The sequence below is a fragment of the Meleagris gallopavo genome, chromosome Z, assembly GCF_905368555.1.
Source record: "Meleagris gallopavo chromosome Z, MGAL_WU_HG_1.1, whole genome shotgun sequence".
NCBI classification, from domain to species: Eukaryota; Metazoa; Chordata; class Aves; order Galliformes; family Phasianidae; genus Meleagris; species Meleagris gallopavo.
This window is the reverse complement of record NC_139435.1, coordinates 52,870,133-52,894,816: the sequence shown is the minus strand read 5'-3', so window position 1 is coordinate 52,894,816 and position 24,684 is coordinate 52,870,133. Positions and strand designations below refer to the sequence as shown.

General features: G+C 45.9%; 1 protein-coding gene and 1 long non-coding RNA gene across 4 annotated transcripts in view; one reads left to right on the top strand and one right to left on the bottom strand.

The window, feature by feature from the left end:
* Window positions 1–416: 416 nt before the first annotated feature.
* Window positions 417–4,925, bottom strand: KLF4 (KLF transcription factor 4). 3 transcript variants are annotated; one of them, XM_085213390.1, is made up of 4 exons: window positions 4,345–4,925; window positions 3,305–4,211; window positions 3,068–3,232; window positions 417–1,521 (listed from the first exon to the last, which is right to left on the bottom strand). In XM_085213390.1, exons 1-4 carry the CDS (start codon window positions 4,543–4,545, stop codon window positions 1,346–1,348), a joined length of 1,449 nt encoding a protein of 482 aa, XP_085069516.1. In that variant the 5' UTR covers window positions 4,546–4,925; the 3' UTR covers window positions 417–1,345. The 3 variants fall into 3 exon arrangements, with proteins under 3 accessions (XP_085069516.1, XP_085069517.1, XP_085069515.1); XM_085213391.1 differs by having other exon boundaries at window positions 3,068–4,211; window positions 4,345–4,462; window positions 4,541–4,925; XM_085213389.1 differs by having other exon boundaries at window positions 3,068–4,211.
* Window positions 4,926–8,113: 3,188 nt separating this feature from the next.
* Window positions 8,114–24,684, top strand: part of LOC146542284 (uncharacterized) — a 30,807-nt gene continuing 14,236 nt past the window's right edge. Inside the window, exons 1-4 of the long non-coding RNA XR_014880425.1 lie at window positions 8,114–8,239; window positions 14,982–15,088; window positions 20,477–20,601; window positions 24,182–24,580. This is a non-coding gene — a long non-coding RNA (uncharacterized LOC146542284). The remainder of the gene's footprint in view (window positions 8,240–14,981; window positions 15,089–20,476; window positions 20,602–24,181; window positions 24,581–24,684) is intronic.

The window sequence follows — 24,684 nt, the reverse complement described above, 5'->3', positions numbered from 1 at the left end:
TCTTAATTCAAGTTTAGTGTCTTTACGATGTTCACTCAGCTGATTTCCCCTTCATTCACATGAAAGCAGAAGTTACCACTAGTCTATCTGAGAAGCTCAGGAAAGTAAAGTTAGAAAATGTTACAATTGAACATGCAAAGTCTGATGCAACAAACAGACATACATCTTCTAACAAGCAATTCATTTACCTTAAAATTTTTGAATTACCTAATATTCAGTAATTCGTATTTAGAACAAAAAACATCTGTACACATTTTTCCCCTTGAAAGGACAAGCACTGCGCTTATCCATCCTACCTCTCAGAGTCTTGAGAACACAGTCTTCATCACTCCCTCTGCCTTAGGAAACTCAACGACTGACCAACATTTAACCTTTCTGTGGACATACCCATTCACAGAAGAAAGTTACAACAGTCATTCAGATAAAATATTATAGGTTTATTTAAAACTTATTTTCCGCTTGAATATGCAAAATACAAACTCCAAAATGTTCCTTTTGCTTCGTAGTTTACAAATATACAAAATAAAAGTTTGCTTAAATTTATATTACATATCTATTATGTAAAGAACTATATAGAAAACATTTGTTCTGCTTAAGGCATATTTGGGAATAAACCATTGTACAAAGTATTGCACATCGAAACCACAGTGCATTACAGACTGTCTGCATAAAGTTATTTTCTTAAGAAAAAAAAAAGATAAACCAGGATTATTTACCTGATTTAGGTCATAATTGGCGATCGGAAGACAAAAATATTTCCTTGTCAGATATGCAGCAGTTTGAGAACTTTGGCTTCCTGTTTTTGGTACCTCTAAAACCAACAGTCACTAAGCACCATGAAATAGGCTTTTAAAACATAACTCTGTACCTGAATTTTTCCTCCTCTTCTAACATTGTAATGGCTTTTGGAAGGAAGAAAAAAGGAAAGTACAAGATGACATTTACATCTAATATTGCATTGAAAGAAAATTTAAGGGAATGTCATTTCCCCATGTAATATCCCCACCCTCCGAACTACACACAGTCTGTTTAACCCTGATATCCGTGACTTCCAGTCACTCCTTGGCATTTTGTAGTCCGGAAATAATTCAAGTTGGATTTACAAATGGAATGATAGAAGAAGATCCAGTCATTGACCCCAGTATTTTTGGTTTTCTTTAAAACGTATGTTAAAAAAAAGTTGCAATGTCCATATGCAATTATCCCTCTTTCCACTCTTTTTGGAAGACTTCACCATGATTCTCTGTAGTGCTTAAACTGGGTTCTCCCCTTCCGGCAGAAAGCAGTCCTTGTGCTGTAAATACTGAATCTCTAAGGCAGTTAGGGAAAGATCCACTGCTTCCAATTAAAAGTGCCTCTTCATGTGTAAGGCGAGGTGATCCGACCTGGAAAATGCTCTGTCACACCGCTGGCACTGGAAAGGGCGGTGGCCTGTGTGTTTTCGGTAATGACGAGTAAGTTCATCAGATCGGGCAAACTTCCATCCGCAGCCTTCCCAGTCACAGTGATAAGGTTTCTCACCTTAAAAAAAAATAATTAAAAACATGTCAGTCATGCTTTCTTTTTTTTTTTTTTCGTGGTAGTGTGTGTGGGGGAGGGGGAGGTTACCTCTGTTTCACACCACTTTTAACACGTTTAAGAAGAAAGAATCAAAGTGTCAAAGAAAACACAACAAAGTGCTTGAAGCAGTTGTGAACTACTAGCTGACTAACAGAATAAGACAATCTTGTCAAGACTTTACAGATATTACAAGCCATTAACACTGCTGAAGTCTTCTCTAAGAGGCTCTCTTTGTCTCAAACAAAGTTTCAGAATACAGGAGTTCTCTTAATAAGAGTTTATTTTTGCTGGCTAATGTTACACGATCAAATATCAACCAGAAATAGCTCAGCAGAAAAATAATGTATTTAGATAATTGTATGTCTTGAGAATTAAAAACCGGCTGCTGTTTTCATTAGCTCAGGTTGATTAACAACTCAATTTTTCTGTCTTCACTACAGCAAAATTGCTGTTGACTGCACAACAAATTTCCCTGACAATTACAGGCTCCGTCCTACACATCCCGAAGACCACGCTGACTGTCTCGGGCAGATGGGAGGAACCACTCTTTGACCAATTTTTCCTGCTGCTGCCGTTAGCCGACACACAGTCTAACCACTCAGCTACCGTTTCTCCCTTTCCAGTATCCTAGTCAAGAGAAAGTTGTGAATCGAATTCACAAACCAGGGATTTAAATTATGCAAATTCCCAGGTTATTTAATCACTGTTACAGAATGCCTGCACTGGCGAAACAGTGCATGATGTACCTGCTTTCACAAGCTCAGTTACTGCAATATGGCATTCAGCTGCAAGGTTAAAGTTTGAACTTGGGCACAGATACGCACTTTGGCAGATTTTATCTGAATTCTAGCAGTTGCCAATGAGCTGTTAAGCTCCATCTCATCGCTGCTAGCTCAGGGGAAGAAGTGTTCTTCCCACGTAGGAGCGGCACACCACAGCATCAGTGACATCAACCAACGCAGCTAGAGACCTCAATTAAATCAGCACGGAGCCTGTCACCATTCACTTGGACGTGAGACAGCAGCTTGCAGAGGTGTCAAGGCTTCAGTGAGTTGTTAAAGCTGAAGGCATGTCAGCCACACAATCTCTCATGCTGGAGTAAGCCAAAATAAGACGGGTGTACATGAAGCACCCAACCACAAAGAAAGCAGAACCTTAGAGAGAAGTCCACTCCTTTTTCAGAAGTGGGCTAACACTATCTAGGGCAACAAATCCCATCAGATTCTCAGCTATCTGATTATTAGGCAGCCACACAACTGAAGAGGAGCAACAAACTTTAGCCTCTTCAGGAAACCCATCTGCTTCCACACCTCAGTAACTGTGAACCATTAAGTGAAAAGACCCAGTCAGCAAGCAAAGATTACTTGGGACATAACGTGGTCAAAGCAAGAGAAACAGTGCCCAGGAAAACCCAGCAGAGCAGAGCTAGGACTCGTAATTTCAGCACTCCCCCTGCCTGTTTGCTGCCAGAAGGGGGCTCACCCCGATGACCCCATGCAGGCTTCACCTGTGTGGGTTCTTAGGTGTGCCTTGAGATGAGAGCTCTTGGTGTAGGTCTTGCCGCAGCCTGCGTAGTCACAGGTGTGAGTGGCTGTTCTTTTTCGAGGCCATGACCGCCGTCCCCTCTTGGGCTTGGTCTCCTCTGGCAGGCAGCTCCCCGGCGGCATCAGCTCTGCGGGCAGAGAGGGAGGAGTGAAGGCGGCCACGGCCATTACCTCGGGGCCACGCCGGCGGGGGGACTCACCTTGGTACTGCAGCGTGCCGGGGGGCAACTGCTCGGGCAGGAAGGCGGGATAGCCGGGGGTCGGGGGATACCCGGGGGGCAGAGGCAGCGGCGGGTGGCCGAGCCCCGGCGCGGGGGGAAGGCAGTCCCTGCTGCTCAGCATCTCCTCGGGCCCCAGCGAGGGCGTAGTCCGGGCCGGCAGCAGGCGGCCCATGGAGAAGTCGTGCTGCGGGGGGGGTCCTCGAGGGCCGCTCCCGTGCGGTGGCGGGGCCAGCGTGCAGGGCGAGCTGGTTTCCTGCTTAATTTTGGGGCACATCCGCGGTTGGAGAGGGCTGTAAGGAGCCCCGGGTCCCTCGGAGCCGGGCGGCTGGGCGGCGGCGGGGGGGGGGCCGCTCTTGGGGCTGAGCCCCGGGTGGCTGTAGTCGCCCACGGCCTTCACCACGAACTTGCCCTGCAGGCTGCCCAACGGCGGTAGGGCGGCGGGTGCCGGCAGGTACACCGGGTCCAGGTCTGGCCGCATCAGCTCGGCCACGAAGCCTCCCGAGGGCGACACGTCGCTGATGTCCGCCAGGTTGAAGGGAGCGGCGGCAGGAGCCCCGTCGCGGCCGCCACCGCCGCCGCCGTAGAGGAGTCCGCCGGGCTCGGCGCAGGGCAGCGGGTAGGCGAAGGGCCCGGCGGGGCAGGGGCTGGCGGCGGGGGCCGGTGCGGCGGCGGGGGACACCACCACCGCGGCGGCAGCGGCGGGTTCCTGGTGCATGAGGGAGTTAGAGAGGATGAAGTCGAAATCCAGCAGCTCGTTGAACTCCTCGGTTTCGCGGCGCGGCCCCAGGGCGGGAGCGGTCTCCAGGTCCGACGGCGGCGGCTCCGCGGGACGCGCCGTCAGCGCCGGTGGCGGCCGCTTCAGCTGCGACAGCTCCTCCCGCCACCTCTGCGGAGACACGGGCACGGCTCAGCCCCCGGCCCGGCCCGCGCCGCTCCCGTCCCGGCCACCCCGCTCCGCCGCCGCTACCTCCTCCGCCGCCCCCCCCCGGCTCCGGCCCCGGCGCGACGCCGATACTCACGTTGCCGGGGCCCGCGGGCCGCGGCGCCTTCTCGCGGCCCGCGGCGCCCGCCGCGAAGGTGGCGATGGAGGGGAGGAGCGTGCCGCTGAGCGCCATCTCGCACTCGCCGGGGGGCTGCCTGCGGGGAGAGCGCGGCACGTCAGGCGGCGGCGGCGGCGGCACGGAGATCGCTCCGGGGGCCGCGCCGGGCACCCACCGCATCCGCGCCGGTGCGTCCCGCCGAGCCGCCGCCGCCGTCGTCCCGCCGAGGAGAGTAAGGAAGAGAGGAGTGGGAGCGGCGATCCGCGCCGCGCGCCCGCGGGCAGAGCCGCCGGGCTGGAGGCGGAGAGCGGACGCGGGGCGCTAGCGGAGCCGCGGGGAGGCGGCCGCCGCCCGGCAACGCGGCTCTGGCACCGGCAGGGCGGCGGCGTGAGGCGCTTCCCGGGGAGCCGCGGCCATGGGGTAGCCGGGCGGGACGGACGGACGGGGCACGGTGTTGCCGGTGGGGAGGGAGGGGCCGGGCCGGCCCGCGCTCTGCCGCCGCCGCCCGTCCTCGCCGCGCCCCGCTCGGCACTGCCGTGCGTCCGCCACGGCCGCCCTTTTTATAACCTCACTTCACGCGCGCTCCGCCCGCCGTCGCCATAGCGACGGAGAAAACAAACTGACACGTGCGGGGGGGCGGCACGCGCGGCGCAGAGGGAGGCGGAGGCAGGGGAGACGGGAGCCCGCTCTCGCCCCGCCCCGCGCCCCGCCCCGCCCCCGTGACGCAGGCGGAGGGCTGACGGCAACGCGGCGGAGGGGTGAGGGGGGAGGAGGGGGGAGGTTCGGGAATGCCCGCGTGCGCGCGGGGCCGGGCGGGGTGGGGTGGGGCCGGGCGTGGGCCGGCGCGATATGACGTCACGCGGCGCGATATGACGCGACTGGGAATAAAGTACAAAAACTGCTGCAGACCGGAGTCACGGAGATAATGAAAAGCCGTCTCAGCGATGGTGCCTTCGTTATCCCTTTCGCCTTCTCGGTCTGCTTTTCCCCCTTTCTTTCCACCCTCGCCTCCTGCAGGGGGCAATGGCGAGCCGGTCCCGGCCCCGTCCCCGTCGCCAGTCCCTCCGGCACCGCTGTTTCTCAGCCGCCCCGGGGCTGATCTGGCCCACAGGGGAAGTCCCGGCCCTGCGGCGTTGGCACACGCGTGCCGAGTGCTTCGGGATGACTCAGTGTAGCCCTAAAATAAGAACGAAGTGCCCGGCTTTGTTTTAGCCAACTGGTTTTTCCAGTTTCCAGCGTTATAAATGTTAATTATTAATAACGCTGGCATTTGGAAGATAGGGGTACTTTTCTGCACAAAGTCCAGATGGGCCCGGAACTACCTGACTAAAAGAATGAGTGAGGGGAGGCAGAGGGCCGTGCTGGGAGGATGCTCAGGGCCTTCTCTGAAAATTATGGGCATTAAATTATCAGCTGCTCACAGACAGTGCTTCCCCAGTCCACAAAACGACCTGAACGTTGTTTCCCTAAGGCAGATTTCCTCTAACACTGCTGTCTCTGCCTCCTTTTTTTCTCCAAACTCTCCCGATTCTCTGCAACTTCCAAGTTAGAACACAGCATGTTTCTGTGCTGTTTAAAGTTGACATCGGGGATTGCTTAACTCAGGATTTGTGTCCCCCTCACCTCGGGACACACAGTGACAATTTTCCAGATCCTGCTGCTGTGCCTCAGCAGAAGGAAGCATCCTGCTGCAGTGCTTGCCGCTGTGTGTGTGTGTTGGCATCTTGCACATCCCGGGGCTGCCTTTGCCTTGTCCTTGCAGTGCTGCACGCTTGCCTGAGAGCAGCCAGTGCCTGTGACTGACTGCTTGCATCAGCGGCAAGTGGTAATTCAGTGCCAATGTTGAGTGGAGTGAAATGGGTTTTTAATGGGGCTGATCATGGCAAGACCTTGGTGGCTGGGCTGACTGGTGCTGGATGGGCCACCTGGGTATATGAGCCTGACAAGAGGAAGAAAAGTCAAGGTGGTGAAAGAGCAGGGACTTCTGGAGAGACAGGTGCAACGGAATGGCATCTGTCATTAAACAACGTTTACAAGAAGAAGGAGTTGTGCTGATTGTACCTGGGACACAGACCAACCTGTTCATCTAAAGACCAAGTCTGGAATGCAGGAACCATGATGCACAGCGTATTCCTTCTGATTGGCTACAAGACTTCTGCAGACTTCTGCACATACCACGATAGGGCAGGCAAGAAGATGGAAAGAGTAGAACACCTCACCTACAAGGACAGGCTGAGAGAACCAAGGTTGTTCTGAAAAGGAGAAGGCTCTGGGATGATAGATTCAGCATCTAAAAGGGAGCTATAAAAGAAAAAGGGACAGACTCTAGCAGGATCTGTGGTGATAGGACAAGGGGAAATGATTTCAAACTCAAAGAAGGGAGATTTAGGAATATAAGAAATATTTAGAGATATAAGGAAGAAGTTTTTTTCAGTAAAAGTGGTGAGACTCTGACACAGGTTGAGCAGAGAGCTGGAGGATGCCCCATCCTTGGAGACACTCAAGGTCAGCCAGACGGGAATCTGAGCACCTGATCTAGCTGTAGGTGTCCCTGTACACTGCTGGGGAATTGGTCTAGATGGACTTTACAGGTCCTTCCAACTCACATGATTGTATGACTCTATGAAGATGGTTTCCTGGCATCTCAGGTTGCACTTGGTTATCTCCTTAGTGCACTGCAGCAGATAGACTGCAGGGCCAGGAGCTGCTAGGCCTGGCTCTGGGGTACCACGGATGAACAGAAAGCTGGATTAGTCCATCATGAACTTTCCACTCTTCATTGTGGAACTGAAAAGCAGCAATTCCATCACGCTCGGCACTGCACCTGTTGCTGGTAGAATCTAATAGGATCATGAAAGGAAGCACCCACCTGCTTTTTGAAAGCCCCATGTTTTCCTGTTGGTAACTGAGTTACTACTCTACATGAGCAGGGCCGGGAGGACACAGCAGCATGAAGCAGCCCTTCATTTTTCAATCAATCCACGGGTTGCCATCCTTCTTTAGGAGGCAAAAAGCTTTGAACTGTTCTTTGAAAAGCAAGGGCTCTATGTTTTTTCCTTTAATAGTTTTGTTCCATCTGTCATTGCTTTAATGGGTTTGCCCTGCTTTTGAATTTAGCTGTTCCCCAAGCTTGAAGACTTACAGAGGTGTGTGACCAGAGCAAACAAGGAGACTCCACAAAAAGCATCCTTTCTAAAGACCCTGCAGGTAAAGTCCTTTGCATATAGCAAAGAGGAGTAATTCTTGTTTGTTTACTTGTTTACCACTTTTTGTGTGCACGAAGCTGATTTTTCCCAGAGCCAGTGAAAAATAGAGAAATGGGAAAATAGAGAAAGCTTGAAAAATGAATGTTTCCTAATTAGAAGATGATGCTCATTGGTTGGTGATAGATTTGACATATATCAGAAGATACAGGAAGATGTATGTGGGAGAAGCTCAAGTTCCTCTGTGGCGATGTCTCTGAAAAAGCAGTGAGGTACTGGGATTGCTATTAATCTCCCTTCCTGAGCCCTCTCTTGGGACCGATAGATTTTCTATTACTAGTTATCTGAAACACTTAAGGCACTGCTGTCCAGTACTCTCTGGAAAGGATCGGAAGCTTCTGACTCATCTACCTCCCTAGAAGAATCTCTGTCCTGCTACAAGAAGGAGTATTTCTCTTCTAGCCGTCTCCCAGTCCCTCAATCCCTGTGAAAGAACTGCAGAAGAAGTCTCTCCCACACTCCTAAGCTCAAGCTCTTCTTTTTCAGGCTTCCTCACCTTTTAACTGACACTTAACTGAAGTGAGAGCTTTGTGCTCATTTCAACTTCCTGGAGCTTGTGACAATCAGAGCAGCAGCAAGATGTTGGCAGATTTGCCTATAGATTTGGGAAGGTAATGCACTTGTACTATTTGGATTTTCCAAGCCCTCTTCCCATAGTTAAGATCCGAATTTCTTTTGTTTGAGTAAAATGGTGCTTCTAAGGAGTCCAACCTGAGCTGATGCTTCCTCACAAAATGTACATTAAGGTGCAAGATATGAGAAAATGAGAAAATATGAGGTATGTGCTTCTAGCGCATAATGCACTTGCATTTGCATGAGGAGAAAGTAAGAGAGAGTAGATTAGCAGTAAAGTGCTTCTGAGTTTAACCTGAAGTACTTAAATTGTATTTATGCTAATGAGCTTCCAGGTCACAAGGCAGTAAACAATACCTCTGACATCTTTCTGTGGCTCCTCCCCTGCAGTGCAGAGATGCACTGACCTGGATGGCTAATTCACCTGAAGTGTCTTTCTGGACGATCTGTTGTGCTGAAGTCAAGAAAGCCTTCTGTTCCACTGCACCAGCGCCCAGTGGAGGAAATGATTAGATCAATATTCTCTGCATTCGAACAGGAATAAAGACACTGTAAGAGTACACTAAGAGAAGGGATCAATGCTGCCCGCTCTGAGAATAAGTGTCAGGCTTCCACGTTGTTTCCATAAATGCCTCCAGTACTGCTTCTACATTAGTGGACCAGCAGGAGCCCATTACTCTATGATAACAGTCTCTTGCTCTCATAATAAGAACAGTATGTTAACTACTCTCAGATTTTTAACATGGGCTCTGCATAATGTTGCTCTGATGGTATTGCTGAAGGCAATTGTTGGTGGCTCTGTTGCTTTCAGGGAAGTTTTGCCAGGGTGTAGCCGGGGGTGGACCCTCCCTGGCACATGGTATGTTGGTGCTAACCACCTCAGGGACACCTGGCCTGGATGTCCCTGAGCAGCAGTCCCAGAGCTGCAGTCATTGCTGGGCAGGAGGGATCCACTGCTTGCCTCATAGGCTGCCTCGCAGTACACATGTGTTTTCAGGGCACTAAGATGTGAGGATGAGGAGTGCCATAGGAAATTAGTAATGAGGAAACATGAGGAAATTAGTAATGCTGAATTCTGAGCTGGGATTGAATAGCGTGCAGTAACTGAAGCCTGGGGCCACACTCTGCACAATGAGGAAGAAACAAAATAAGGAATAGCTGTTCATTAGGCTCCAGATTCAGCTGGTCTGAATTCCACCTAAGTCTCTGTGCCAAGTGTTTCCTACCGGTAGGCTTTGGGCCTGCAGGGACAGCAAGCGCATGAGAAGCCCTAGGTGGAATTTAGGTGAGGGCAAAACCTCTCCGCCACTGAGCAGTATCTGCCTTGAGCAACCAGGAAAGCTGAGCCACTGAGGGAAGTGGCTGCCAATTTTGTAGTACAAGAAAGGGGCCAAGAGACGGCGGCATGGGCAACTTCAATTCTGTCACATCAAATTTGTTCGCACACAATATTGTGTGCCTGATTATGCAACATTAATGTCCTCATAATTTTTTTTTTTTTTTTTAAGGAGAGGCCTAATACTGTCCATTTGGGAATAAATGATACAGCTAAATCTAAAAAAAAGAGGAAGTTCTTGAAAGTTTCCATGTATATGTTAGTGAAACTGTAGTGCAGAACTGGTACAGCCAAGATTACAAATAAATGCATAAACAATTAAGATACAGTTAAAAACTTTAGATGCTAGCATCCCATGAACCATGACACACTCATTGTCAGCTGAATGTATGATTTTACCCTCAGAAATCCAATTGCCAAAGAGTGTTCCTATTGATAAATCCTCTTATGCAGCCTTGCAGGCCATCATGTTACACACAGGGAAGTGAGGGCTCCAAGTAAGGCAACTGGCACCTGCCAGGAGCCTGTATTCCTCCAGGGGAGAGGGAGCCTGGAGTTCTCTTTAGAGCACTAAATGATTCTGCCCTCAGACTCCGTAGACTGTGCTTAAGGTGGACATAGGCTGGAGACTGAATGAAGCAGCGTGGTTGCTCCCCAGAATACTGCCTGTGCCCTCAGGACATGTCATGGTGTCATTGTGCTGGCAGCTCTTGTCTTCAGTGCTAGCACTCATTTTGAAAAGTGAGTTGGGCTTTGCTGTGATTAAAAGCAGCCAGTGACACTTTCTTTTTGCCCAAATCTGCGTGTGCGTAGCTATGGAACATTGCTTCATCACCTGAAAAGAAGCTGTTCTGCTCTTTGTTTTTCCAGTGACTTTCACCAACAAAAGATGTCTGTGTAAGTCCCATGCTCTTCATCTGAATCTTCACATTTACGTCACAGAGATATAGTCTGATCTTAAAATTCCCTCTCTGACCTGGTTGTTTCATTTCAAGTTTGCCCCAGGTCCATGTTTACTTTACTTCTTTCTCCTCTCCAATTTTTCTCCAGTTTCTACTCTTCTGATAGATATAAGTCTCTCTTCAAGGAAGTGCTTACCCCGTATCATATCTTTTTTCCTCAAACTTTGTCTGAGAGGACCCACTCTGACTGCCTCATGGATCCGTGGGTTAGGCTGTCAGCACCTCTGGTACTCTATAACAAGTTCCCCAACAAGTAATGTTGGCTTTATTCACCCACAGTTCCTTCCCTTTGGAAAAGATTGGCTTAAATCTTAACAATCAGATTACTGCACACAGGATGTGAGTAGAAACATCTACATCTGTGCCGAAGGTTTTGGAAGCCAGAAGTTTGTTTTATATTATGACTACCAAGATAGATCTGCTGTGAAGGCTGCACAAGATGTTTCTTAAGAGCAATCTGGAGTGCCATTACATGGTCAACTGCTTTCTTGGTTATAGTGGAAGTATTATGTGCAAAAAGAGTGCAGAAGAAAGGAGATGCATCATGACAAAGAACCTCCCTTCCTGTCCTGGTTCTTGAGTTAATCTACTTTACAGTGACCCAAAATCTGTTGTTTGCCAGAATTTCCTTTAGCCTCATAAACTTCATGATAAAGAAATGTCTCCAGACAGTCATTCTGCAGTTTCCTTGACTCAGTTTCCCTCTGCTGCTGTGTTACATCTTTGGATTGTTCCAAATCCCCTCCTCCTCAGTTTTGGTATTTGCAGACCTTTGGGGACTGTGTTTATCTAGTCATTTTGTTCCTGGTAGTTAGCAAGACTGCTCTGTTCAGAGCCTTCAATGCAGCAGCTACCAAAGGGACTTAGACATGTATTGCTTCCAGAACTATGCAGCACCAGGCTGCTCTCAGGGTCATTAATTCACTTCTCTCCACGCAGCACTGTTTCAGCAGAGGATTTTCTGCTGTGACTCTTCTGCACAGCCAGTGCAAATGTGAAAGGTACGTATCTAACTTCTGTGTCCTGCAGTCATGCGGAGCACCTTAAGACATAGGTGGCTGAAAGCATGACTCCAAAGGACATCTGTTTAGTTTTATGGCCAGTATTTTATTTAGTTTTATTTGCCAGTGCTCAAGGCTATAGCGTGTCAGAGGCACCTGAGGCAGGCAGCTTCAGTAGTTAAAAACATAACACAGCAGATGTAAATACTGGTAATGGAATATTTAATTATTCATTGTAAATTTAAGGCAAGGACTGACTGAGTGAGTAGTATCATTTGGGAATCAAAGATAATTTTAGCGTTGCCACATTGGTTAAAATGTGGCTTCTATCAGTGCTAACTATTTTTCCTTAGTTTGTTAGCTCATGCCAAACTTGTGTTTGCTATGCTATTTAAAAAGGCATTTATTTTGCCATTGGGAGCAACATCCATGCTGCTGCTGCGGCATTTGTTTGCCAGCAAAGAGCAGCACATGAGGGAAAGCCATCTGGTTTCAGCAGCTCTCTGTGGTACTTTCCATCAGCTGTGCAGGGCTGCCCAGTTCCTACTCGCATATACCACTGTTTTGAGATAAAATATCTGCTGATTTATCACAGCCTGCATTATTAGTCTTACTGAGTTCTGGACTAGGTCAAAGTGAGATTGCTTTCTTTTTTTCTTTCTCGATTAAGGTAAACTGAAGACCACATACACCAGCTTACCATGACTTGATAGACAGATGAATATTTACCAAACTCTAATTGATTTATTTGTTAATTTAGATCCCATTTCTAGACCTTAATTTTCCTAGGATTTGTTGTGGCATGTGTGGTGTTGTGAGGAAAGGAAGAAAGCTTTTACTGTTGCAGGAAAGTGATTGCATGACAAAATTGAGCAAATTTAAATATAATAGACAAAATTGAAACAGGCAGTTAGTGTATTATTGGGAATAAGTGCTTTTCATTGAAATTCTAAAGAAATGGCGAACTTTCTAGCATATCTTTCAGCAATCAAGTCATAGTGTTGAGAATCTGTGAATCACAGTCATCTCTGTGTCAACAGATGGTAGAGTAAGCATAGATTCATGACTTCACCCCAGGAGTGAGCCATTTGTGGTGGGGAGTAAAATTACTCAGACACTCAAATTCCAGCAGTGGCAGGGAAAGGCTAAGAAGTCCACCTTTCTTCACCCACTGTTGTCCTCACTCGAAAGGCCTTTTGTCTCATATCACAGCCTTGCTCTGTTTTTTTCCTCGGATTTTTACAGGGAATCCGTAGGAACTTGTTTATGCAAAAGGCACCAGAAATGAATAGGATGGTGCTTTGCCTAATAGACCTTAGGCTGAAATAATTTGAAATAAGTACAGCTATAATGAAGAGTTTGAGACAGCGGTAAAGCTGGTTGTCATTGACTTTAGTGGTAGTGCTATTAGTTGCCAAAAACTGAGCAGCAAAGAACTGGAGATAAGCCTAGCTCTGTCGTCCATACCATGGTAGACCTGTAAACACCTCCATGCTCTGTCCATGCGTTAGCAGAGCTGATGCTAAAGTGAAGCTCATACTCTTTTGTTCCCATACCTTACTTTTCTAATGTAATGACTGGAGCAACTGTGATTAGAGGTGATTATGTATGTGAGACTACACAGAAATAAAGACACTGCTTTGATGGATGCTCCACCACAGTAATTTCTTCATGTTTATTAGGAACTGAATAATGAATATACAATAAATGGCATTTTGAGAATTGAATTTTGAAGTCTGAGTGGAACTTATAGTACAGTTTTAAACCTTGACATGTTGATGGAGTTAGAGTACAATTCACATATTAGTAAGTTTTTTGATGGTTAAGTCTTCCAAAACCCTCCCCTCCCCTCCCCTCCCCTCCCCTCCCCTCCCCTCCCCTCCCCTCCCCCCTCCCCTCCCCCTCCCCTCCCCCTCCCCTCCCCTCCCCTCCCCTCCCCTCCCCTCCCTCCCCTCCCTCCCCTCCCCTCCCCTCCCCTCCCCTCCCCTCCCTTCCCCTCCCCTTCCCTTCCCTTCCCTTCCCTTCCCTTCCCTTCCCTTCCCTTCCCTTCCTTCCCTTCCCTTCCCTTCCTTCCCTTCCCTTCCCTTTCCCTTCCCTTCCCTTCCCTTCCCTTCCCTTCCCTTCCCTTCCCTTCCCTTCCCTTCCCTTCCCTTCCCTTCCCTTCCCTTCCCTTCCCTTCCCTTCCCTTCCTTCCTTCCCTTCCCTTCCCTTCCCTTCCCTTCCCTTCCCTTCCCTTCCCTTCCCTTCCCTTTCCCTTCCTTCCCTTCCCTTTGTCATGCCCCTCCCCCTTTTCTTTTTTTGTTAGTTCAATACTGCAACTAATTAGAAGCCTTGAAATAAAGTATTTTGCTAAATTAAATGCCTTGGCAGTGCCCTTCTGAAACAACTGTAGCTGAATTGGAATTTCCAGACCATTACAGAGCAGTTAGCTGAACAGATGATCTCTGCTTTTCTTCCTCAAGCTTTGTGCTTTATAAAAATGTTTCCTGATTCTCTTAATATACAGCATTTGAAATCTGCTTTATGGACATTTGCTTTATTAAAGAAAGTGATCACCCCCTTTGCAATGTGTCGGTATGTCCCCTAGTACTTGCGGACATTTCATCTGTGCTGCAGTTACATCTGAAGTATTTCTCACCCCTTCTCCACTGAGATATTTTTTTAATCCTAGATTAACTAATTCAGGGTAAGTAGCGTAAAGGAGGACCACACTTCTTCCCTTTTTTTTTTTTCCCCCCACTGAATTCCCTTTCAGAAATCATTCATATGACAAATGATACCAAGGTTCTTGGTTTGTGAAAAAGACACACCATACAAGTCTGAAGTTTTTTCCAGAACAGATAGTTCATCCCTAGTTAAATATACTTCCTTGGCAAAGCACATGTAGTCTTTATTGAAAACTGATCAGCATGCCAAGTTTCAGTTGTTTAGTATGAGTATGGATGGTTTTAAGGATGAAAGAATATAATACTTTTTCTTGGCATATTAGTGTATCAGAAACATCCATGCTAAATGCAGTCGTACTTGAAACAAAGAAAAAGAGGAGCCTGCAGGAAAAAAACAAATAATAAGATGACTTCTTTCATTTGAAGAAGAAATGCAGCAAGTCAGCATCAAAGAAGTATTAGTTCTAAGTTTGTTAACAGTTAAAAATATTAGAAATGGTAATTCCAAGTGAAAAGTTCTTATGTTATTTTAACTCTGCTACGAATAGCCTGGTGTAGGATATGGTTAGTTAGGACACAACCATGTTGAAATCAAAGTGTTTACTGAATTGCTGGAGTGCTGTTTCTCACTGTGCCAAAGAGCCTTTCATCTATTCTCTTATGTTGGTGATTCCCTGTTGAGGTGTTAGCAGAATAAATAAGGGCAACATGAGCTTTTCTTCTTTCACACAGCCAGAGAGCTGCCTGAGCGTGGGGAACTGTGAAGGCAGCCTGTGGACACCTGCCCACTGCTTTGTGTCTCAATTTGTTTGCAGGAGCTTTGGACTCTGCTAGCAGACAGCAACCCATGAGCATATGTCAGCCCCTGCTAGAAGATGGGCAGCCCAGCAGAACCGTGATCATCCCCAGATCCATCAGAGCAGTAAGAAAAAGGCAACTTGTGCAGTTTGGTTCTCTGACATTTAAGTTGTACTTCTCACTTCCTTGTGTTTGCTTGCTGTGCCTTTGTTTTCCACTCTGGAAGTGCTGTGTTCAATTCTTCTGGTGCCTTTTCATGCATTTAGCTGTGTTGGGATCAAATACAAAATGCATCTCTGAGCGCAGTTTCGCACTCTGAAAGTTTGTAGTAGGTCAAAGTGTATTTCACAGCAGATACAAGGCACAAAAAATCTCCTTTGATCAGGTTTCTCCAGCTTTTTTGTACTTCTTTACTATGCGTAACACTGGACCATTACAAATCCTGATAGCTTGCATTAGAGGTAGAGCTTATTTACTTTTCCTGTTTAGCGTGCGTATGGCAATGTGTTTGTATCTGCCCAAGCTCCTCAGGTAGACTGGCACACCAGCCATAAGCCCATGGTTTCAGGGATGCAGCCTACCCAGTTTCACCCAAATGTTAGCTCTGTCATGTGATAGATGCCTGGACTAGCTTTGCCTCCTTATGGACATCTGCACTGCTCATTGTTGCCTGTGCATTGGGCAGCACTTGGAGGGCTGGCTTTACCACCATGGTAACATTGTCCTTTGATCACAAGACAGACCTTCATGTGGACGTGAGGCTCTTGGATATCTGGCTATTATTTTGACTTCTGCATCTTGTTGTCCTTCTCATGACAAACACAGAGAGTGATGTGTGAGCTGGTCTTGCCCTGACACACAGGAGACAGCTGCAGTTGAACCTGGGATCCTTGAAGCGGTTTGAATGTAGAGATCTTGTCATTGCTGAATGCAGAGTCTGTCCTTACAACTGCCACTGTGGCTGCCAATATCCTAGAGATAAGTAGAAGGTGGTTGAGATTTGCCTCGCAAGACAAATACACGATCTGGTATCTTTAAAGGGAGAACAGTGAGATACTGAAAGGCCACTGGAAGGAGGTGGGAAACAAGATATGGAAGGAGGTGGGAAACAAGATATTTTCCTCAGTTGGCCCTAAACCTTAACAAATATCAGCTAGGATTAGTTTTTTAATGTCACCAGATTTCTCCTGCCAGACCTGAGTCTTCTGCAGTTTGGCAGATAAATGTTCCTATCTGGTATCTAGCGAACCATTGCTAGAAAAAACAAAGACTAATAGTTTGGTGAAAGTGCAAAGTCAATAGTGCTGAGTAATGTATTTGCATACTGGCATAGACATTATGAAAGCAAATAAAATTATGTCAAACTCATCTGGAAGAGAGTTAATTTAACATCCTGGCTAACATTACGCAACAAGAACGATGCGGAGGAGGGGCAGGGAGTGGATGCAATAGACTGGCTGATGAAGCCTGGGGGACAAAATGTCCTAGTGGAAATTCTATGTAGCACAAAAGAATGTAACATAAGAACCCAGCAGAACAGCACTGATTCAGTGCTGCTTACATACACACACAACTCTTATTCTGTTAGTTTTAGGAGCGCACAGGGCAATGAGGGGGAAAAATCTGCAAGACAGATTAGCTGTCTCATTCATCTTGAGTTCTAAGACACTACTTGGTCCTAGTTCAGAAAAACCCCTTTAGGACATGTAGGGCGTGAGTGTGCTGCAGTGCATTTGATGGATAAAGGCCAGTCTGTATTGTAAATTGCAGGACTGAGCAAAGGCTAAAACTGTGTTTTCCAAAATCATCTATGCTAGGAGAGATGATTGCCCCCAAACTTTTCAGGGGTTGAAAAGTGACAGGACACAGGGGGTCTTTGGCTTTGGAACCAATCTTCATATTCAAGCTTCAAAAGTTAACAGTTTGGTTTAAGCACAGGTTTTGAGCAACTCCATTTTTTGGGGGCAGTTTTGCTCCAGACTCTTGGTAGAAACCTTGTATAGTTTATGTTTCTCTCTCACTGTTACAGACTTGGATCTAACAGAGACTTACACCCTTACTTTCAAAGATCATTGCAATCAGTCTTGCTAATAATAGCAAACTTCTGTTCCTCTCGAGCTGATAGTCAAACGTCTCTAAATCCAGGCTGGCACTCAATGCTAAATCTAATGAATAAGCATCAAAGCTTAGAGTTTGTGAACAATCTCTCTCCCAAGGTAATTTTGAAGAAAAAAATTGACATAAATTTAAGTATTTGTGGACAGTTAGAAGTGTGACACTAAATGACAGTATTGTGATGGGAATGTTTTTGTGCCATTTGATTCATGTGCTGCAGCATGCTACGTCTAACTCAGGAAACAATGTCAATGTCACCTAGCATAACCACAGTGCCGGGATGTGAAGTTTTTTAACAGCTAATGTTTATAGTAAGCCAGTCTTGGACCTCACGGTGAATATTTATGGCAAATCTATCTTCAAGAGCAACAGATACAAGAAACATGATGCTAGTGTTAAGTATACTGACGTCATCAAGTGCTCCCATGCTGTTAGTTTAAGTGTGTTTTGCATGTAACTGGCATAGGGCTCAGAAGCTTCCTAGGATAAATCTTTACCCAGGAGTACTTCAAAGACTCTGAGCCTCCTTCTAAAGCTGCAGTGTAAGGGATTGTTCCTGTAGCTAAGTAACCATGGCTATGCTGAATGTTGCTGGATTTTGCCTCTAAAACAAAAAGGAGTTTGCCTACAGTCTTGAGGCAGAAATTTGGACTATTTTGTCTAGGGTAGGTGGATATGGGGGCTTACTTTTGAAGAGCAGTCAACAGGGAGACTTCCAGATGGTTATGTGAGTAAGGGTTTAATTCTTTTCACTGGCTCCTAAGGGGCACCAGACTACAGGACTAGGCAGAAAGAAAATTAAATTTAAAATTATTGGATCCTTGAAACATTGGAGTAGCCTTGGAGGATTAAAAGAATACAAGTATTAGAAAGTTTAGCTCTAGCAAACCGTGATGGAAAAGTAATTGAAAGCACTGGACTTCAAAGGGACATTCGGAACAAAGTAGCAGCGAAGCCCATGAGGAATGGTACCAAAATGGTGCATCTGTTACATTGTGAAGTCTGACTGTGAGGAGATAACACTTTCAAGAGCAAGAACTACCTTGCTGGCATGAGTGGTATGCCAAGTACCAGAGTCCCGGCGACAGTGAAAGTGGAAGTTTAAATTGGAAAAAACACAAAACAAAACAAAACAAAACAAAACGTATGAAAGGCTGGAGAAAAAAAAGTAGAAAACATGATCTGTCCAAGCTCCAGTCACTGATCTGAAACACAAGTCTCCAGAGTCTCTGACGGGAACAAAACAACTGATGAGAGGGCTGGAATATACGAAAGAAGGGAGGGAATATGCATGATGGAAGATGATCACAGTAAATTAGAAAATAACACAAAACAATATCTCCTTGAGGAAAGTTTCTTACTATAAAAACAGCTCAGTTGTGATTGGCATGTTACAGCACTTGGAATTTACAGTTTTCTGAATGTCTGGCAATGTCTGTTATTCACTGTCAAGAAAATCACTTTAGCTGTTGCTGCCTGCATTCTGCTGCATACCCATCCCTTGTGAAGTGGTCAGGGTCCACTCCTGAAGTCCTGATCTTCACCACCAGTAACCCTTTTCTGTCCCTCTGTCCTTCTCTTAGGGCAGTACCGATTTACTGATAAGCAGACCAGCTTTGAATAAAGAACATACCTAGAAAATGACAAGAAAAGAGTAAGAAATATTTTCTGCTGGGGTATCATCACATTCTCCCCTGCTTTTCTTTGCAAATTCTTGCTAGTTTCTGAGAATGTCTTGGGCAGAGATTGAGGCTGTTCTTTGATAAACTTTGTGAAAGTTTTGATTACATCAGAACTAAAAGCCTCCAGCTGGATATTAACTGTGAAAGAAAATAGTCACTAAGAGAACTGGAGTTCTTTAGCAAACATTAAGACATCCCTGAATGTTTTTTTTTTTTTAATGTTTACAAGTGTGTTTCAATTTCCTTATACAAATTAAAGGAGTGTTGGCTGGGGATGCCAGGGCACCCTATTATTGTACCCTGCTCTGTGCCTACATCTGCACTCATAACCGTGTGTGATTCTTCAGGTGTTGATACTTTGGTCAGAGGTCATATGTGCCAGGTCAAGCTAGCTGTTGACCAGATTTCCCCCCTGGAATACGTCCCCAGTGCCTGCCCCCATCACTCAGCAAGCCTACAAGTTATCTGTGTTATAGGCAGATAGGCATTTTATTTATCTTCCCAAAATCCCTCCAGTAGACTAAAACATTTCCCTCTCTTCCCCTCTTTTCTCAGTGGGGAAATAGGCTAATAGAGCCTTACAGATGCTTAATTCTCTAAATCACAATTGCTTTGCAGGTAAATGAAATATTTGAGTCGCTCATTAATCACAGTCAGTGAATTTATCTAGCTTCTGGGAGAAGCAGGAAATAAACTGAGATCTCCTCAATCTTTTATCATTTCCTGAAACAGGGAACAGCCTATCTGCCTTTTTTTTCTCCTTGTCCTGACACAGCACCATATACACTTCCCTCAGCTGTTTTCTTTTTCTCAGCCAACACCCTTCTTTGGCTGCCTCTGACTTTTTCCTAATTGTTTCTCTTTCTCTTTCACCTCTTTCTTAATCTTGTGTTTTGTTTTGTTTTACTTTGCTTTCTCCTCCTATTTTCTTTTTTTCTGCATTTATTTATTTATTTATTTATTTATTTATTTATTTAGTACCACTTTTACATTGGCCCAGCCAACCTCATCTCCAAAGGGAAAGCCATGAAGCGAGCCCTGGGGCTGCACTGACAGGTCTGTGCTGGCCTCTTGGCTTTTACTGACACGGTTTTCAAATACAGCTTTGTTTTCGGTGTGTAGGGCAATGCTGTTTCATTTATGTGTTACTGTGGTAAGCAAACTTAAGTTACTTAGGTTAAAGGCTTGATAGTTTCTTAGAAAGACCCTTGAGGGCATACTTACAATCAGGCATTGCTTGAGCCATACTGATGTTGTGTGACTATGCGTTTTAAGTGGGAGTGCTTTCCTTGAGCAGGAAAAGGGATCTTTAAGCTGTACTCTTGTGATTGCTGTGCATGGAAGTTCTGTATGGTCACACAAAGGTTTAAATGCTGGAAGAGACTGTTCTGGTAATCTAGAAAGACATCCGGAGTACCAGGGGTCAAAGAACCCAGTTTTTTCCTTAGTAGCCTTTTAACAGTTAGTGGAGACACAGTTAACTTTATGGTTTATACTATCTTATCAACACTACATAAAATGCTCCCAGACTGGAGCACGTCTGTAATTATGTACCTGGCACGCAAACTATATTTTCGCAATGGCATGCTTATGTTCGTCATGACATTCAGTTACAGGCGTCATTTTGGTTTTTAATTGTGTTGCTGGATTTACTGCAGCTCTATGCATCTGCTGATATTAGAGAACTTCAGATGATGAAATCTTTCACTTTGTAGGATTCTCTTCCTCCTGTTGAACAAGAAGAAGCAGAGGCAAAGAGCAGTGAGATGGAGATTGGAGTGGAAGAGGGGAAGAAGCACTGCACATGCATCTAGACCAGAGCTGTAATAACAGAAGCAAGGTGCCATGTTTTTTATTACACCATTGAAGCAAGATCACTTGATTCCTCTGCCACAGCTTAGATTTAATTTCTTTGTTGCTCTGGGAGAGTACTAGAGCTGCTTCTATAGTAATGTTGTTTGATGACTTGGCCTTAGTTCTAGCAATAGCAAGTTGAAGTCTGCATTTCTAATTCTGAAAAAAAGTTGGCTGGGTTTTTGACAGATTCTCCAAAGTGACAGACCCAAGTTCCTGATGTGCTTTTTCTTTGTCTGTGTTTTGCCTAAATTCTCCTTCATCCTTTACACTCTGTTTTCCACAAATGGAGGTTTCAAGTCAGAAAGCTGCTTCCAAATTTTCTTACTAAACTACATGGAAAAAGCACCTGTAAAATGGAAAACCCTTCAGTGAGCTTTGGACTGAACCCTGGGGACTGGCATCTTGGAAGAACGAGGCTCTGCCTCGACCTGGTCGACCTGGTCTATGTTGCCAGTGCTACACTGTCTTACTCCTGACTCCCTCCAAACACTGCTGAAGACCTCAGCCAGGATGGGAGAGGCAGTCCCCTGGCTCTTCCCTGACACAAAATACCTGTGTCATACAGTTTGAACTACATGTACCCAGAGCAAGGACACTCTGTGTGTCTGTAGTAGCATGGAACAGGACAAGGTTGCCATGTGGAAGAACCTTCCCACTTGTGTGGGAGATTGCCTGCCTCTTGAATTGGGAAGTGCAGCCTTCCTTAAGACATATCTCCTGAAGGCCCCTTCCCAATTCTTACAGGTGAGGTGTCTGTGCTAAAATCTGTGGCTGCATGCTCACTTATTCCAAATCAGTTTACTTGGTGGATGCTACTCCAAATAATAGCTTAATCTGGCAAAAAGAAAATGCTCCCAGTCTCTGAGGCAGAGCTTTTCACTTTGTGCATGACCTGCCTTGAGATGCCTTCCTGCTTCTGGTCCTGCACTGTATCCATTACCAGAGCCATATGGTACAGAGCAGCACTGCAGGAGAATGAGACTACTGTGCATCTCAGTTTCCTGAGCCATCACCTCCACTTATGGAGACATGGCTTGGTTTGCAAAGGAAAGTGTCTCTGTAAGAGTTCTAAAGGCATGATGAAGATGTGCATTGGCAAACAGAGTTTTCATTTGGTAGGGTGCCAGTACCTGGTGTTTTGGTTTGCAAAACACCAGACTGGGCTATTTAGTGAGTAGCATGACCTTGCTACTAAGTGTAAACTTACCCTCCCTGTGCCAGCACTGAGGGTTTGCTAGTCTGCCTGCTCTTGGCTTTCATAGACATGCAGCTACTCTTGTGTGCCTGGCAAAAGGCTGTGAGCTATTTCCATGATGCAGTGACACATGGTCTTCTCTTTATGAGTTATTAAGCAGAGTTATATTAATTTATTACACCTACCAGTGGGCAAGCTTCAAAATGCCAGACAGCACAGTGGACTGCTTGAGCCCTTTTGATCTAGAATGATTTCTGAATGAGAAATGGTGTTCCAGGGTGCCCTTATGAGATCCCTGGGTGGTCTCCACTTATGAGAGGAGAAATAGATATAAAATATGCTATGACTGGAGGGCTGGCATTTGTATAGGTGGTAGTCAAACACATGGAAAAAGATTCTTCTTGCCCCCAAACACCTGCCAGCTGGACAAAACAGGCAAAGAATGATGAGGGTGCTTGTGGTGCTCTGATTTGGAGCTAAGGCTGGCCAGAAAGTTACCCCTTGCAATCCAAGATGTACCTTATCCATGCTGTTCAACCTGCACAGATGTAGCAGCAGCTTAAAATGAACTCAGTGAAACAGGCAACACTAATTACAGCAAGGAGCATAATGTTATGAAATAGAGTTAGTTGCAGAAAAAAACTGTATTCCTTGTTAATTTCAAAATGCAAACCCAGAACTCTTTTGAGGAAGAAAGTAGGGCGAGGTCCACACAGTTATTCCACTAAAGCCTCTGGGTCTTGGCCATTTTGGCCCTGCTAAGACTCTGGCCCCAGTTAAACTCTCAGGTTGCACTGCAGCAAGCATCAGAGATCTGATGGAATTGCAAAGCATGCATATGTGTCATTCCCCGGAAACTGTTAGGCACACACATATGCTTAATTAGACTTACACACCTTTGAATTATTTGCTATAATGATTAGCTCCCTACTAATGACTCTCTGATAATTAATGGGTAGCCTAAAAATGGGTATTTCCCACGTCTTAAAATAAAACAGTGATGTTTTTAAATAAAGTATGTGAGCACAAGGCAAATGGCAAAATGTGTGTTTTGTTAAATGCGGTAAGGTTGGCAAGAGGATTTTTCAAAGGTAGGAGTCTAAAATTAGCTTTTAAAGCCACTGTTAGTAAGCTAAATAAACAACTGTGATTTTTAATAGGCTGAGCACCCAGACGCTGCCTGCTGAGTGCACAGTGTAGGTTTTAACATTTGTATTGTCACTGGAAGACAGCTCTGATTTCATCTAGTTTCCCACCAAAGATCTCAGCCTGAATATCCACATTTGTGGATGCACCTAGCTGTCAAAAGTGCTGAGCTGGCTCAATGGAGAAAAGAGGCACAGGGAGGGACTCAAGCTGTCTGAAGGCTGTGTGCATTTATGCTGCATTTAGGCTGGGGAAAGAAGTGGTCTGGTTCCTAACTCCAAAATATGTTAAGTTTATTCTGTAAGTACGGCAATTTATGGCATCATTAGAAATTCACGTGTTTGCACTCAGAGAGCTGGCTGCTGCTGGTGATGTTATCAGTAAGGAGCATGTTATCTCATATCCACGTCAGCCTCTAAGATCAGTACCAGCTGGTGCTTGGGAAGCAGTTGCCTGATTCTGGAGCAGTGGGTGAAGCTGGGGCTCGTATGGGGATGTTTATGTTTCTGCACCTTCTCTGTTCCCTCTGAGGCGCATACATGCTGACACGTACACATATTCCATCACTCACACTGAAGTCCCTCTACTGCTTGCCAAGTCCATCATGTCAGTTCCCCTAGAGAAGGGTGGGATACTGATGCAAGATGCTGTACTAGATGGCCGTTCCCCTCCCTTGAACTGGAGTCTGATGACATGTCTGCAAAAATGCGTCAGATAGTTGGGGAAAGAGAGAGAGAGAGAGAGAGAGAGGGAAAGACAGAGAAGGAAGTCTGGGTGGAGGGATTTGGTTTTAATTAAAACAAGTAAAGCTGTGTTTTCCAGGGCCCAGATTGCACTAAAGTCTGGCAGAAGCTGCTGGGTGAAAGTGAATTTTTAGGTGGCTTGGTTGTTTTCTAAGGGATCCTCTGCTGTGAGACAGCAGTGATGCCAGGATACGTTTGGCTTGGGATTGATGGGGTGCTTAAGCTGGAGAAGCCCATCAAAGAGGTCAAGATGAGACCAGTGATTCTAGGCTGATAGTACCAAAACATCTGAGTTTCAGAGCAGGAATGGCACTTTCTTGGCAGAAAATACAGTTTTTCACTCCCTGTGGTCAAAAGGTCTTTTCTCTATACCACACCAGCCTGTCAGGCCCTGTGAAGGTCTTGATTTTGCCATTGGCTGTGTGGCAATGTTTTCCTTTGCTACGTGTCTTTCATTCCTTATTTACCTCCTAGAACAGTTGGTACGGAGCAGCCTACAATCACCAACACTGTCATTCTGGATTGGCTGGAGATGAACAGTGCCACAAATTTGCCTTACGAATCCTAATCTTCATTGTGCTGTTGTGCTCTGGAAGCCAGCTTTAACTATGTGGAGATACTCTCCCATTGCTCTGCTTCACTGACATTGGAAAAAACTCTACCTTTGAAGAAATGAGACAAACAAACAACAAACTACAAAGAAATCTGGCTGGCATTAGTTTCCGAAGATGCTTCAGGAGGAGTGAAGACAAACCTGCTTCAAAACTCTGCAGGACAAGGCCTCAGAATCCCTTCAATACTTAGTTTCATCCAAAAATGCTAAGCACCAGAGATGAAATATCACAGCCTTGTTGCTGCTGCCAAATGTGATAAGAGAGGTGAGCTTCTTTTTATAATATTTGATGTATTTAGATTTGAGAAGTTAATTTCTTCAGATTTAGCTTTATTATTATTTTTTTTTTTAACTTCCTTTCTTCTGCTG

Bases quoted from the DNA above. Each gene is read 5' to 3' on its own strand.
- KLF4 (XM_085213389.1), bottom strand. From the start codon at position 4,545: ATGCGGTGGGTGCCCGGCGCGGCCCCCGGAGCGATCTCCGTGCCGCCG. The intron at 4,212-4,344 runs GTGAGTATCGGC...GTGTCTCCGCAG, and splicing joins GGCCCGCGGGCCCCGGCAAC to AGGTGGCGGGAGGAGCTGTC. The intron at 1,522-3,067 runs GTGAAGCCTGCA...TTTTTTTTTAAG, and splicing joins ACACCTAAGAACCCACACAG to GTGAGAAACCTTATCACTGT.